Below are 15,840 nucleotides of genomic sequence, written 5' to 3' on the forward strand. Positions count from 1 at the left end.
GCTCCTCATGTACCTTCACTGCCCCAGACCTGGAATCAGCCATTTTCCCAAGGACCCTCATTCCTTTTAGTTGGGAATGGAATTTAGAACTAAAGACCTGAAGCGGCCAGGTGCGGTGGCTCACACCTGTAATCCTAGCACTTTGGGAGGCCGAGGAGGGCCAATCACGAGGTCAGGAGTTCGAGACCAGACTGGCCAACATGGTGAAACCCAGTCTCTACTAAAAATCCAAAAATTAGTTGGGCGTGGTGGTGGGCGCCTGTAATCCCAGCTACTCAGGAGGCTGAGGCAGGAGAATCGCTTGAACCTGCGAGGCGGAGGTTGCAGTGAGCTGCTGAGATTGCGCCATTGCACTCCAGCCCGGGCGACAGAGTGAGACTCCGTCCCCCCGCAAAAAAAAAAAAAAAAAAAAAGAGCTAAAGACCTGGATTTTGGTCATTCTTATTGCTACTAGCTGTCATTGTTCAGTAATCCAGTTTCCATCTCAAAGACTTTACATTCGATAATTTAATACTTGTATATGTGAACAAAGATGCATATTCAAGGACATTTATTTTCTCATCACCCTTACTACTTCCAAATAAAACGAAGTCATCTCTTCTATTTCCTGTATTACAGTCATGTATTGCTTAATGATGGGGATACATTCTGAGAAGTGCATCATTAGGCCATTTTGTCATTGTCTGAACATTCTAGAGTGTACTTACACAAATCTAGATGGTAAAGCCTACTACACACCTAGGCCATATGGTAGAGCCTATTGCTCCTAGGCTACAAACCTGTGCAGTTTGAGGCTGTACTGAATACTGAAGACAATTGAACACAATGGTAAGTGTTTGTGTATCTAAACATAGAAAAGTTACAGTAAAAATATAGCATTATAATCTTAAGGGACCACCATCATATATGCACTCCGTCGTCAACCGAACCATCATTATGGGGTGCATGACTGTACTTCAAAGCCTAACTGCCCCCCATTTCCATGATGACCCCTCTATAGTCTCTTTTCCACATAGCAGCCAGAATAATAATAATTTTTAAATCTGATAACATTACTCCTATGCTCATAACCCTCCACCCACTAATAATAAAATCCAGCCGGGCACTGTGGCTTGCTCCTGTAATCCCAGCACTTTGGGAGGCCGAGGCGGGTGGATCACAAGGTCAGGAGTTCGAGACCAGCCTGACCAACATGGTGAAACCCCATCTCTACTAAAAATACAAAAAATTAGCCGGCCATAGTGGTGTGTGCCTGTAATCCCAGCTATAACTACTCAGGAGGCTGAGGCAGGAGAATCACTTGAATCAAAGAGGCGGAGATTGCAGTGAGCTCTAGAGATCACGCCACTGCACTCCAGCCCAGCCTGGGCGACAGAGTGAGACTCCGTCTCAAAAAAAAAAAAAAAGAATAAAATCCAAAATTCTCAATACAGCTTCATTGCACCACAGGTTCTGCTTAATCTCTTATCACATGTGCTTGCTCACAGGACAAGGACACTCATCCACAGGGTGGTCATACCTGCTTTTCTTCCCCAGGTACTCAAATGACTTGCAAAGGTCTTTATTATGACTATACTCAAGTCACCTCTTGGGAGAAGCCTCCTCAATCCCATTTAAAACACCACCCATCAATTATCACTATTTGACGCTATATCACATATTCACCTATTTGCTTGTCAGTCTCTCCTCCTCTGTTACACCTCTAATGTAAGATCCATGAGGGCAGAGACTTGTTTGGTTTTCTGCTGTAGCCCCAGTACCTGGAATTCTGACTGGCATATTTGGGCTTTCAATGCCTGTTAAGTGAATGAAGATAACTTTCACTCCTTAGGGCTTCTGCACTCACCATACTCTCTGCCTGGCTTCCCCTTCACCCTTCTCTGCATGGTTAACTTTGCATTCTTTAGATCTCAGTTTAAATGTCACCTGCTCAGAGAAGCCATCCCTGATTATCTTATTCTAAAGTAAGTTCTGACACTTATTTTCTAAATCAAAAATAAAAATAGACCGGATGTGATGGCTCACACCTGTAATCTCACCACTTTGGGAGTTTGAGGTGGATGGATTACCTGAGGTCAGCAGTTTGAGACCAGCTTGGCCAACATGGTGAAACACTGTCTCTACTAAAAATACAAAAATTAGCTGGGAATGGTGGCACACACCCATAATCTCAGCTACTTTGGAGGCTGCGGCAGGAGAATCGCTTGAACCTGGGAGGTGGAGGTTGCAATGAACTGAGATTGCCCCACTGCACTCAAGCCTGGGTGATGGAGCGAGACTCCGTCTCAAAAAAATAAAATAAAATAAGAAATAAAAATAAAAATAAAAATAAAGCCTGGGTGGGGTGGCTCACGCCTGTAATCCTAGCACTTTGGGAGGCTGAGGCGGGTGGATCACTTGAGGTCAGCAGTTCAAGACCAGCTTGACCAACATGGTGAAACACTGTCTCCACTAAAAATACAAAAAAATTAGCCGGGCTTGGTGGCGTGTGCCTCTAATCCCAGCTATTTGGGAGAAGAATTGCTTGGACCCAGGAGGCAGAGGTTGCAGTGAGCTGAGATGGCACCATTGCACTCCAGCAGCCTGGGTGACAAGAGCGAAACGCCGTCTATAATACATACATACATACATATATATATATATTTTGTGCATAGAAAAATAGTAGATTGGACCTCAATGATCATTAAGGGGTGAGGGAAATTAGAAAAGAATTTAACTTCCTATATCACATATTTCTGTATTGCAAACTATGTTTAAATCAAACACTGGCCAGGTGCAGTGGCTCACGCCTGTAATCCCAGCACTCTAGGAGGCCGAGGCAGGCAGATCACGAGGTCAGGAGTTCAAGATCAGCCTGACCAATATGGTGAAACCCCATCTCTACTAAAAAAAAAAAAAAAAATACAGGCTGGGCGTGGTGGCTCATGCCTGTAATCCCAGCACTTTGGGAGGCTGAGGTGGGTGGATCACGGGGTCAGGAGTTCAAGACCAGCCTGGCCAAGATGGTGAAACCCTGTCCATACTAAAATTACAAAAAAATTTGCCAGGCATGGTGGCGTGCGCCTGCAATCCCAGCTACTTGGGAGGCTGAGGCAGAGAATCCCAGGAGGCAGAGGTTGCAGTGAGTCAAGATCATGCCACTGCACTCCAGCCTGGGAGACAGAGCCAGACTCCACCTCAAAAAAAGAAAAAAAAAATTAGCCGGGCGTGGTGGCGCATGCCTGTAGTCCCACCTGCTTGAGAGGCTGAGGCAGGAGAATCGCTGGAACCCAGGACGCAGAGGTTGCAGTGAGCCAAGATTGTGCCACTGCACTCCAGCCTGGGTGACAGACTGAGACTCCATCTCAAACCAAACAAACAAACAAACAAACAAACACTAACGTTTTAGCACTTAACACATGCCAGGCACCGTGGTAAATGCTTTCTGTGCACTGTAGAAACACAGATGTCATGGCATCTTCTCAATAACCTCATGAGATAGGTTTTTGTATCATCATCCCCATTTGGGATGGGGAAACTGTTTCACGGACATTAATTTGCCCAAGGTCACACAGCAGACCCATCACACTATGCCACCTCACCTTCTTGTGTTTTATAATTTTTTAAAAAGGAAAAATAAGGTGAAACTAGGGATAACAGAGTTCAGGATGCAGGTTTTATATAAAAGACACTAAGCAGGCCGGGCACGGTGGCCATGCCTGTGATCCCAGCACTTAATGAGGCCAAGGCGGGCAGATCACTTGAGGCCAGGAGTTTGACACCAGCCTGGCCATCATGGGAAAACCCCATCTCTACTAAAAATACAAAAATTAGCTGGGCGTAGTGGCACACACCTATAATCCCAGCTACTTGGAAGGCTGAGGCAGGAGAAGCGCTTGAACCAGGAGGTGGAGGTTGCAGCTGCAGTGAGCTGAGATCATGCCACTACACTGCAGCCTGGACAACAGAGTGAGACTCCGTTTCAAACAAACAAAAAAAAAAGACACAAAGCAAATTTGGCTCTGAGCTCCTTGGAAACCAGGACCAAAAGAAAAATATGATCAGTAATGAGATTCATAGCGCTTAAAAGACAAAAGCAAACCACTGATCAGGAGAAACACCTTTTCTAAAGGCTGAGGTTTGAGACAACTTCTCCAAGAAGCTCATAAATACAGCAGTGCCCAGTCAGCTGGCCTACAGCTTCAATAACTCACCTGTGTATACCCAGGTAACTATTGGTCAGTTACAAATGGAAGTTCAGTAAAAGAAATTTCTACAGCTGGGCCTCAAATCTGGCTAGATCCTAGTTAAAATTGGCTATGTGGCCTAACATTCCAGAAAACTCCTAGAATATTGCAAACCTCAGCCTATTAAGAATTAACGATTATTAGCAAGAATTGGGAGACAAGAAGATACATTCATCTTTTTTTTTTTTTTTTTTTTTTTTTTTGAGACGGAGTCTCGCTCTGTCGCCCAGGCTGGAGTGCAGTGGGGCCATCTCGGCTCACTGCAAACTCCGCCTCCGGGGTTCACGCCATTCTCTGCCTCAGCCTCCCGAGTAGCTGGGACTACAGGCGCCCACCACCTTGCCCGGCTAATTCTTTGTATTTTTAGTAGAGACGGGGTTTCACCGTGTTAGCCAGGATGGTCTCCATCTCCTGACCTCGTGATCCGCCCACCTTGGCCTCCCAAAGTGCTGGGATTACAGGCATGAGCCACCGCGCCGGGCCAAGACATTCATCTTAACTTCCAATTAGGCTGGGTTACTTTTACGCCTCTTTTACTGATGAAGAAACTGAGAGTCAGAAAGCCTTAAGTTACACAGGTAGAAAATGTCAGAGCCAGCCCTAAACTCAGGTCTCAGATATCCCTTTCCTAGTGAAGATTTCCACACTTCAAAAATAGAGCTTATGCCCTCAGCATCTCGGCGGGTGGTGGGCCAAAGGACCAAGGAGAGTTAGAAGGTGCTGGCCTGCACACTTGGAGGGAGATGGTGAAGAGGGCAGCTGGGCCCAGAGATCAGACACATGCTTTCTCCAGAGGGCCAGTTCAACTTCACGCCCCTCCACCCTACCTTCCTGTACCCCAGGGTGGGCGGTAAGACTCCCATTAAACAGATAAACAGATGGAGAAACACCACCCCAAAACATAACAATGATCTCGCAGTGTATACTTGACTTCGCTCATTTATTTATTGTTTTTGTTTGTTTGTTTTTGTTTTTTTGTTTTTGAGACAGGGTTTCAGTCACCCAGGCTGGAGTGCAGTGGTGCGTTCACGGCTCCTTGCAGCCCCGCCCTCTCGGGCTCAGGTGATCCTCCCATCTCCGCCTCCCGAGCAGGTGGGACTACAGTAATGTACCAGCACACCCGGCTAATTTTTTTTTTTTTTTTTTTTTTTTTGTAGAGACAGGGTTTCTCCATGTTGCCTAGGCTGGTCTCCAACCTGGTCTCCTGAGCTCAAGCGATCCGCCCGCCTCGGCCTCCCACAGTGCTGGGATTCCAGGCGTGAGCTACCGCGCCCGGCCTATTTACTTTTCTTACTAAGCTGGGGATCACCGTCGCCCCTCGGCTTGGCAGGAAGGCGGGGGTAGGGGAGCCGTGGGAAAGGGGGGTGGGCGACGACTCTGACAGAGGGAAAAGAGGAAGGGAAAGTTGGGGCTTACTGCAGGGCAAGCTCCTTAGGAGAAGGTGGGGAGGAGGAAGGAGGGAGGTCCAGGCCCTTCTTCCATCCCACGTCCTCCACTTCCCAAGGTGCAAGAAGGAAAGAGGTACAGAACACCCAGAGGTGCCCTTGATTCCGTCTTGCACTTGCCCTTCTCCCACCGTCCAGCAATAAAGCGAGAGAAACAAGTGCAGGAAACTGGCAGGCAGTCATGGGAGAAGCCAAAAAGACAGGTGAGCGGCGCGTCCGCCTCCCGCGCACAGGTGAGGGCTCACTTTTGCCTGTCGGCGGCGGCACACACAGGAAAGAGCCAAGCGCGTGCACGCGGGCCGGCCCCTAGGCCTTGCGGCGGCTTCAGCTCAGGCCCTTGCTCTTCCTGGGGCGGCCGCGCTCCGCGGCTTCCCGAGCTGGGCTGCTGTCGCCGCTGTCGGGCCTGCGCCGCACGCGCCACTCCACGCGGTGGTCGGGCTCGGGCACGCGCGGCGTCGCCTGCAGCAGGAACTGGCCGCGGCGCTGGGTGACGCGCACGTCGGCGCGGGGGTAGGTGCCGTACGCGCGCCGCAGCTCCCGGCGCACGAAGTCCGGTAGCTGCAGAGGCGGGCCCCGCGCGCGCTCCACGCGGCCCCAGCGCAGCTCGGTTTGCAGGCTCCCGCCCTCGGGCCACGGCGCCCAGCTCTCGGCCGCCGCCGCGGGCGCCTGCAGCGACAGTCCCGAGATGCCGGCGGCGGCGCAGGGTCGGCGCAGGGTCGTGGCGTAGGCCGGAGGGCAGGCCCACCAGGGCGGCGCGGCCTCGGGTGGCGCGGCGGGGCCGTAGAAGCGGTGGTATTCCCGTGGGGCCGCCCACTCGCCCGCGTGCAGGCTCCCGGGCCGGCTGCGGAAGCTGTGGGCCTGGACTGGGGGCAGCAGCAGAGGGGCGGCCAGGTAGGTGCAGGTGAGCAGCTGCGGCGGCGGCCAGACGCACGGTCTGGGCGGCGGCCAGCTGTACACATACATGGTCGGCCCCCCAGGCGGCTGCTGTTCTTACTGGGGGCTCCTGCGGATCCAGACCTGCGGCGGAGGAAGGGATATGTAGACAGACTTTCTACTTAACCGCCTCCTGTCCCTGTGGGTCGGTTCCCCGGGACGCCGGTTCATGGCTTTGGGGGAATTCATCCCAAATCGAACATTCAGCTCCCCGCCTTGCCTCTTGTCCCAAGGTCGGGCAGAGCCTCAGGCTCCCAGCAGACAATAAGAAGCCTTTTCAAGCCCTCCGCCGGGGTGCTCTTACCAGTGACTCCCCACTCACTTGTCTCCTTCAGCCTTGGGGAGCCGGCGGGATCCAGAGCGGGGCTCCTCTCCGCACTTTGTAGCTGCGTTGCTCCGCTCCATGCCCTGCCTCAGCCACTCCTGGTTACCAGGCAAAAGGAAACACCTTGAGCTCGCCAGGAGCTACCAGCGTCTGTCTACACCTGAGTGAGCCGTACTGGTCGTAGTGGCCCCACCCTACAAGGATGCCCTTCCTACAGTATCACTGATGGCTGTCTAATCCGGTTAGCTCCCAGTCACTACACCCCAGCCTCCCAGCGCCTGCAGGTGGATTGGGTTATCCTCACATTTGAGTGAAACTCCTGCACACCAGACACTGAATCGAGTTGTCTGGGAGCATCTAACTGCAAGTTATGTCGATCCGAGGAAGGGGGTACTGATATTACCCCTGCTTTCCATAGCAAAAAGCTGCTTGCCTCACAGTTGGTGTCCAGTGTATTCAGTGACTGGCGCTTATGTAGGTTAAATAACTCATCCCAACTCACACAGCTGGCTATTGTAAGGGCAAAATTCAACCCCCAGTCTGTCTCAAGACTCAGGCTCACAATGTTGGTCTTATTGCCCACCTATGCTGGAGCTTCTCGCAGACTGTCTCGAAGTCCTCCCACTCTAGAATGTTACATAAGCGCTTTAATTTTTTTTTTTTTTGAGATGGGGTCTTGCTCTGTTGTCTAGGCTGGAGTGCAGCGGCATGATCTCGGCACACTGCAGCCACCGTCTTCCAGGTTCAAGCGATTCTCCCACCTCAGCCTCCCGAGGAGCTGGGATTACAGGTGCACCACCACCTCCTACTAATTTTTGTAGTTTTAGTAGAGACGGGGTTTTCACTATGTTGGCCAGGCTGGTCCCGAACTCCTGACCTCAGGTGATCCACCCTCCTTGGCCTCCCAAAGTGCTGATTTTACAGGCGTGAGCCATCGCGCCCGGCCGCTTTAAATTCTTTTTTTTCTTTCTTTTTTTTTTTTTTTTTGAGACAGAATCTTGCTCTGTCGCCCAGGCTGGAGTGCAGTGGCACGATCTTGGCTTACTGCAACCTCCGCCTCCCAGGTTCAAGCGATTCTTCTGCCTCAGCCTCCCAAGTAGGTGGGACTACAGGCGTGCCCCACCACACCTGGCTAATTTTTGTATTTTTTAGTAGAAATGGCGTTTCACCATATTGGCCAGACAGGTCTTGAACTCCCAACCCCGTGATCCGCCCACCTTGGCCTTCCAAAGTTTTGGGATTACAAGGATGAGCTACTGCGCCCGGCCTACTTTAAATTGTTAATAGCTATGTGAAGTGCATAGTGATGTCATGCTCTTTTAGTAGATAAGGAACCAGAGGCTCAGAGAACTTAGGCCACTGTCCCAGGTTCACACAGCCTGTAAGTACCGCAGTGGAATTTGAACCCAGTCCAACTGATGTCAAAGGCCAGAAGCCATTTGAATGAAGGCAGGAAGATTGCTTCTTCCAGATGGGGTGAGCCCTGTCTGAGTTCCAGTCCCTTCTGGTGTGGGTCACAACCCCTGCACCTCTTCCTTCTCCAGTGGGGAGAGTGGTAGTTATGGATGATTAAAACTGAAACCATCTCCCAGCTGCAGGGCTGCCATGTTGCCACACTTTCCTTCCCCATCTCCTGTTGACTGAAGCAGTATCACCAGCAGCCCTGACAGAAAGGTCTTCTGGGTTCTCAGTATCCTTCAAAACTCAGCTACCCTCTGGTGGTGGCCACCATTTGGTGAGTCACCCTGGTGATGTCATGCTATTCGTGACTGAGCCACTGCTCCAAGTCTTAATTCGGGCCAGTCCTTTTGAAGGCAGGTGCTGGAGCTGGGCTGTGGATGGAAAAAAGGGGCCTGGTTAGGGTTTCATTTGGACTCTAACACTGTCATAGAAACCCAGATTCAGGCTGGTGAACCTGATGCACAGCTAAGGCCAAACAGTGGGAGATAGAGAAAGGTTTATTTGATTTGGCCAAAGTGTGAAGGCGGGAGAGCAAATCTCTCAAATCCCTATTAACAGAAAAAAAGCAGCAGGGTGGCTTACACCTGTAATCCTAGCACTTTTGGAGGCTGAGGCAGGCGGACTGCTTGAGCTCAGGAGTTCGAGATCAGCCTGGGCAACATGGTGAAACACTGGCTCTACAAAAAAAAAAAAAAAAAAAAAAAAACCAGGCATGGTGGCATGTGCCCGTAGTTCCAGTTACTTGGGGCGCTGAGGCAGAATGATCACTTGAGCCCAGGAGGTCAAGCCTGCAGTGAGCTGTGTTCACACCACTGCACTACAGCCTGGGTGGCAGACTGAGAGCCTGTCTCAAAAAGCAGCAGGGAGTTTTTATGTGACTAAGGAGTGACGGAGGGGGCATTTCAGGGAACCCAGGGTAAAAGTCTGTGTTTCTTCAGTCTCAGATAACCCCTTGAGCCACCAGACTTCTGGGCATCAGCAGCTGGTCACAACGTCCTTCAAGGCATTCCTTCCTGCAATTTTTTTTTTTTTTTTTGAGACGGAGTTTTGCTCTTTTTGCCCAGGCTGGAGTGCAATGGCGGGGATCTTGGCTCACTGCAACCTCCGCCTCCTGGGTTCAAGCCATTCTCCTATCTCAGCCTCCCAAGTAGCTGGGATTACAGGCATGCGCCACCACGGCCAGCTAATTTTTTGTATTTTTAGTAGAGACGGAGTTTCACCATATTGATCAGCTGGTCTTGAACTCCAGACCTCGGGTGATTCACCCACCTCGGCCTCCCAAAGTGCTGGGATTACAGGCGTGAGCCACTGTGCCCGGCCTGCAATTTTTTTTTCATGACCACAAAGTTACCTCTTCCTGCTTGACCAAGAAACAGCACATCAGCAGTTTATATTGTGGGAACAAGGAATATTGGGCAGAAAGTGAGTGGTTAGCATGTGCAAGCAAGCATCGGCCTGTTCAGAATTTTTTTTCTTTTTGACAAGGTCTCATTCTGTCACCCAGGCTGGAGTGTGAAGGGGTGGGTTGCCCCTCCACACCTGTGGGTTTTTCTCGTTAGGTGGAACGAGAGACGTGGAAAAGAAAGAGACACAGAGACAAAGTATAGAGAAAGAAAAAAGGGGGCCCATGGGACCGGCGTTCAGCACACGGAGGATCCCCCCAGCCTCTGAGTTCCCTTAGTATTTATCGATCATTATTGGGTGTTTCTCGGAGAGGGGGATGTGGCAGGGTCATAGGATAATAGTGGAGAGAAGGTCAGCAGGTAAACACGTGAACAAAGGTCTCTGCATCATAAACAAGGTAAAGAATTAAGTGCTGTGCTTTAGATATGTATACACATAAACATCCCAATGCCTTGAAGAGCAGTATTGCTGCCCGCATGTCCCACCTCCAGCCCTAAGGCGGTTTTCCCCTATCTCAGCAGATGGAATATACAATCGGGTTTTACACCAAGACATTCCATTGCCCAGGGATGAGCAGGAGACAGATGCCTTCCTCTTGTCTGAACTGCAACGAGGCGTTCCTTCCTCTTTTACTAATCATCCTCAGCACAGACCCTTTACGGGTGTCGGGCTTGGGGACGGTCAGGTCTTTCCCTTCCCACGAGGCCAAATCTCAGGCTATCACATAGGGAGGAACCTTGGACAATACCTGGCTTTCCTAGGCAGAGGTCCCTGCGGCCTTCCGCAGTGTTTTGTGTCCCTGGGTACTTGAGATAAGGGAGTGGTGATGACTCTTAACAAGCATGCTGCCTTCAAGCATTTGTTTAACAAAGCACACCTTGCACAGCCCTTAAGCCATTTAACCCTGAGTTGACACAGCACATGTTTCAGGGAGCACATGGTTGGGGGTAGGGTTACAGATTAACAGCATCTTAAGGCAGAAGAATTTTCTTACAGAACAAAATGGAGTCTCCTATGTCTACTTCTTTCTACACAGACACAGCAACAATCTGATCTCTCTTTCTTTTCCCCACAGGAGTTCAGTGGCGTGACCAGGGCTCACTGCAACCTTGATCTGGGCTCAAGTGATCCTCCTACCTCAGCTTCTTGAGTAGCTAGGACCACAGGTGTGCACTACCACACCCGACTAATTTTTGTAGAGATGAGATCCCACTATGTTACCCAGGCTGGTCTCGAACTCCTGGGCTCAGGTGATCATCCTGCCTTGGCTTCCCAAAGTACTGGGATTATAGGCTTGAGCCACCGTGCCTGGCCTGTGATCAGAATTCTCATTTTTTTAGTCACTAAAAATGCTGGGGGGCACTCCATTCTCCATTATATGATTAGTTCACATTGCATGCCTGTATCAAAACATCATATATACCCCACAAATATATACAAAAAACTTTAAAATTTTAAGTACTAATTGCTCAGGAAAAAAAAATTTTAATGCTGGGGTGCTGAAATCTCAAGGGCACCATTACAACACTCCTTAGGAACCTCGCCCTCTCTCTGCTGTAAGGATTGGTTCCAGAATGAGAGAATTTAAAAGACACTCCCCCCCAAAAGTGTTCATAATGTCACCCCGGAAACCTGCGAATATATTACATGACCAGGGAGAAGTAAGGTTGCAGATGGCAGTAAGTTTGCTAATGGGCTGACCTTAAGATAAGGAGATGATCCTGGATTATCTGGGTGGACCCAATGTAATCACAAGGGTCCTTAACTGTGGAATAGTGAGGTGGCAGAGTCAGAGGCAGAGTGATGCAATGAGTGAAAGACTTAACCAGCCATCACCGGCTTTGAATACGGAAGACGGTCATGAGCCAGGGAATGCAGGCAGGCTCTGGGAGCTGAAAAAAGCAAGAAAATGGATTCTTCCCTGGAGCCTCCAGAAGGGATGCGGTCCTGCCAACACCTTGTCAGTGAGCCATTTCAGACTTCTGACTTCCAGGACTGTAAGAAAATAAACTTGTCTTGTTTTCAGACACCAAGTTTGTGGTGATTTGTTACAACATCAGTAGGAAACTAATACACCTCCCTGCTCCAGTTTATAACTTCGTCCCTGTCCTAAAATCCCAGCACCTGGGAGTATTCATGGCTATCCATGGACTGACCACACCCCAGCCTGGAGTTCAGTAGTGGACCCATGGCACTGGCCAGGTTTTCCATCTCTTCTGGGTGGAGAGTGGGGAGCAAGCAAGACGAAGCTCAAGTGGAGCCTGGGAAGGAAATTTTCAGGCAAAATGAGAAAAATAATGGCCAAGCTGTGAGTTTCTCAGTATTTGTTCACCCTGATTCCAGTGCCAGTCCCCAGTATTTTGAAGTCCCACACCTTATCTATTCTCAGGAAAGTAGTTCTGGTGGAGTTGAATCTATTGTATCCTTAGGTTTGGGTGATTTAGGGCTAAGCCTTTCAGCACAGCCATCCCTCTGGCCATGGTGATTGACTTGGGCTAGCCCTTGACATGATATGGGCCAATGCGAGGCAAGCCTAGGACTTTATTTTCTTGTTGGGTGGAGGGGATTTTTTGCTTTTCCCAGGACAGAAATCAGAAAGGGTCCTGGACTTAACTTACACAGGCCAGTAAATTCCTTCTTTATTTAAGCTAGTTTAAATGGTCTATCGCTTCCACCAATGATACACCCCAGGATATTTCCTAACCGCCCCCGCCGCCCCCCCCCGCCAGCACTTTGTTATGAAAAAAAAATTTTTTTTAAAGACAAGAGTCTCACTCTTTCACCCAGGCTGGAGAGCAGTGGTGTGGTCATAGCTTACTGCAGCCTCAGCCTCCTGGGCTCAAGTAATCCTCCCACCTTAGCCTCCTGAGTAGTTGGAACTACAGGTGTGCCTCACCACATTCCACATAATTTTTTTAAATTTTTTATTTTATTATTTTTTGAGACAGAGTCTCATTCTGTTGCCCAGGCTGGAGTGCAGTGGCGCGATCTCGGCTCACTGCAACCCCCCGGGTTCAAGCGATTCACCTGCCTCAGCCTCCCGAGTTGCTGGGACTATAGGCATGTGCCACTGTGCTCGGCTAATTTTTTGAATTTTAGTAGAGACGGGATTTCACCATGTTGGCCAGGATGGTCTCGATATCCTGACCTTGTGATCCGCCCGCCTTGGCCTCCTAAAGTGCTGGGATTACAGTTGTGAGCCACTGCACCCAGCCTGATTTTTTTATTTTTTGAAATTTTTTGTAGACATGGAGTCTCACTATGTTGCCCAGGCTGGTCTCCAACTCCTGGGCTCAAGCGATCCTCCTGCCTCAGACTCCCAAGGTGCTAGGATTACAGATGTGAGCCACTGCATCTGGCCATGAAAAATTTCAGTATATAGCAACCTGAGAAGCTTTTGCTCAGGGAAGCTTGCGATCAGAAACTCACTTGAGGGCAAAATGGAGGACAGATTAGAGAGCGTGGGGGTGGAAGCTAGTCATGGAGGAGATTCTCGTGTTAGCTTAGGAAAGCTGAGAACCAAACAGGAGCAAGGGATGGAAAAGAGAGATGGGAGTAGGATTCACCTGGACTTGATCCAAGATGGTGGTTTTGATGAAGTGCGTAGGATGGAGGGTGGATGCACATGTTTCCGCCTTGGCCACCTGGATGGACAGTTAAGGCAGTCCTGGAGGTAGAAAATGCTGGAGGGAGATTGGAAGTTTAAGGAATGGTGAATTCGGATGGGCCATTCTGGATATTCTCTTCAGGTTGGACATGGGAGGTGTGGAAGTAGTCATGAAGGAAAAGGTACTAGGTGAAATTACCGTAACAGCTGCCACCCTGGGCTTGTCTCCATCTGGTCCCTATCACACTACTGACATCTTGGCTGCCAGCTTGTTTGGACCCCACTCAACACCTCTTGCAGGTAGCTATCTTGTTTTTTTTATTTTTTGAGACAGAGTCTTGCTCTGTCAACAGGCTGGAGTGCAGTGGCGCGATCTTGGCTCACTGCAACCTCCGCCTCCTGGGTTCAAGCGATTCTCCTGCCTCAGCCTCCTAAGTAGCTGGGATTACAGGCGTCCATCACCGGGCCTGGCTAATTTTTTTTGTGTTTTTTAGTAGAGATGGGGTTTCACCATATTGGCCAGACTGGTTTTGAACTCCTTACCTCAGGTGATCCGCCCACCTCGGCCTCCCAAAGTTCTGGGATTACAGGCGTGAGCCACCGCACCTGGCCAGCAATCTTGTTTTTGAAGTCCCCTTTACCTCACAGCCTGTGGCCTGGCATGGATTAAAAGTTTGAGTGAGTATATGAGTATTCAAGATGGAAACTTGGGACACCCTCCCTTTTCCTTTAGAGGCCCTGGGAGAAAGTGCCGCAGTGAAGGGGACTGAGGAGGAATTATTAGGTAGGAAGAGAACATGGCAGAAACTAGATCAGAGAGGTGGGAAGTAAAGGGAGGAGAGAATTTCAAAGACAGAGAGTGCACAATCTGTCCCATGGTCTGGGGACTCCGGTATGGCTCAATGAGTTAGGGAGGTGATATGGCCTCTAGTTCATTGCATTTCCCCTCCCAGTTAGCTCTGTGACTGGCAACCAGAAAGAGAAATCAGACAGAATCACAAGGCCCTGCCCTGATGCTGACATAAAAGGTAACTGGCTACGTTGTCTATATAATCAGAGGGTTGAGGGGCCTCAGAGTGTAACTGTGGGGCATTAAGTGCAACGTGAGAGTCCAAAGATCTTTTCTTTTTTTCTTTTTTCTGTTTTTCTTTCTTTCTTTTTTTTTTTTTTTTGAGCCAGAGTCTCACTCTGTTGCTAGGCTGGAGTGCAGTGGTGCGATCTTGGCTCACTGCAAATTCCGATTCCCTGGATCAAGCAGTTCTCCTCCCTCAGCCTCCTGAGTAGCTGGGATTACAGGCACACGCCACCACGCCCAGCTAATTTTAGTATTTTAGTAGAGATGGGGTTTCACTATGTTGGCCAGGATGGTCTCGATCTCCTGACCTCGTGATCCAACCACCTCAGCCTCCCAAAGTGCTGGGATTACAGGCGTGAGCCACCTCGCCTGGCTGTGAGGGACCAAAGGTCTTTTCTCCTGGGTCACATCCAGCTCTGGCCCCTGCCAGCCCTCCCCATTTCCATTTCCCCACTGGACACCCAGGGAGGGCTAAGTAAAGACTCGGGTTTGCTTTGAAATAAAAGCACATGCTGGCCACAGATAGAAAGGCGGGGAGACTCCTTTAGCAAATGTATGGAGATCCCAGTGTGCCGGACCCCAGGCTGAATGCTGGGTTTTCTGTTCTCACAGCCAGGAAAGCACAGATGGAGGTAAGAGGTGAGGAGAGGGACAAAATGATCACCTGTCTTCTACTCATGAGGCTTTCTGGATCAGGAGGAGTTTCAGCAGTTGTCTAAGTCTAGAAGAGAGATGGGTGTATGTATGTGTGTGCGTGTATGTGTGGCTTGGGGTGACATGGGAAGTGTGAAGGGTGTCCGAAAGAGAGAGATTGGGAAGGAGGGAAATGAGACAGGTTAGTGGGAGATGGATTCTGGGGGCAAGGTTCATGGCATCCCTGGGGGCTCCCCAGGAACTGGTTGAATAAGCTGTAGCCCCTGGACACTAGGCGTCTACATTGGACCATTTGCTGCGGTTGTTAGGAGGAGGACAATATTCCTGTTGCAGGAAGTTAGCCGACAACCATCAATGAAGGTCATAAAGATGAGCAGTTCACAAAGTTCCTACACCCTTGTTTCTCATTTAATGTCTGAAAAATCCCTGTAAAGCATAAAACAGACTCACAAAAGGAGGGTCCCAGCCAGGTGCAGTGACTCATGCTTATCATTCCAGCACTTTGGGAGGCTGAAGCGGGAGGGTCCCTTGAGCCCAGGACTTCAAGACCAGCCTGGGTAACATAGTGAGACTCCATCTCTACAGATAATTCTAGAAATTAGCCAGGCATGGTGGAGTGAGCTGGTGGTCCCAGCAACTTGGGAGGCTAAGGTGAGAGGATCATCTGAGCCAGGGAGGTGGAGGTTACAGTGAGCTGAGATCATGCCACT

The 15,840-nt window shown here is 49.9% G+C and overlaps 1 protein-coding gene and 1 long non-coding RNA gene across 2 annotated transcripts; one reads left to right on the top strand and one right to left on the bottom strand.

Annotated features, from left to right (window-relative positions):
• Nucleotides 1-5,157: 5,157 nt before the first annotated feature.
• On the bottom strand, nucleotides 5,158-6,634 carry C8H10orf95 (chromosome 8 C10orf95 homolog). The gene has a single exon (XM_019034465.4). The coding sequence runs from the start codon at nucleotides 6,632-6,634 to the stop codon at nucleotides 5,996-5,998; it is 639 nt and encodes a 212-aa protein (XP_018890010.2). The 3' UTR covers nucleotides 5,158-5,995.
• A 437-nt stretch (nucleotides 6,635-7,071) lies between these two features.
• On the top strand, nucleotides 7,072-11,821 carry LOC134759241 (uncharacterized). Its single transcript, XR_010135285.1, has 3 exons — nucleotides 7,072-7,170; nucleotides 7,622-7,719; nucleotides 10,870-11,821. It is a non-coding gene; the product is annotated as an uncharacterized lncRNA (long non-coding RNA).
• The last annotated feature ends 4,019 nt before the right edge of the window (nucleotides 11,822-15,840 follow it).

Source organism: Gorilla gorilla, chromosome 8, assembly GCF_029281585.2.
Source record: "Gorilla gorilla gorilla isolate KB3781 chromosome 8, NHGRI_mGorGor1-v2.1_pri, whole genome shotgun sequence".
Taxonomy (NCBI): domain Eukaryota; kingdom Metazoa; phylum Chordata; class Mammalia; order Primates; family Hominidae; genus Gorilla; species Gorilla gorilla.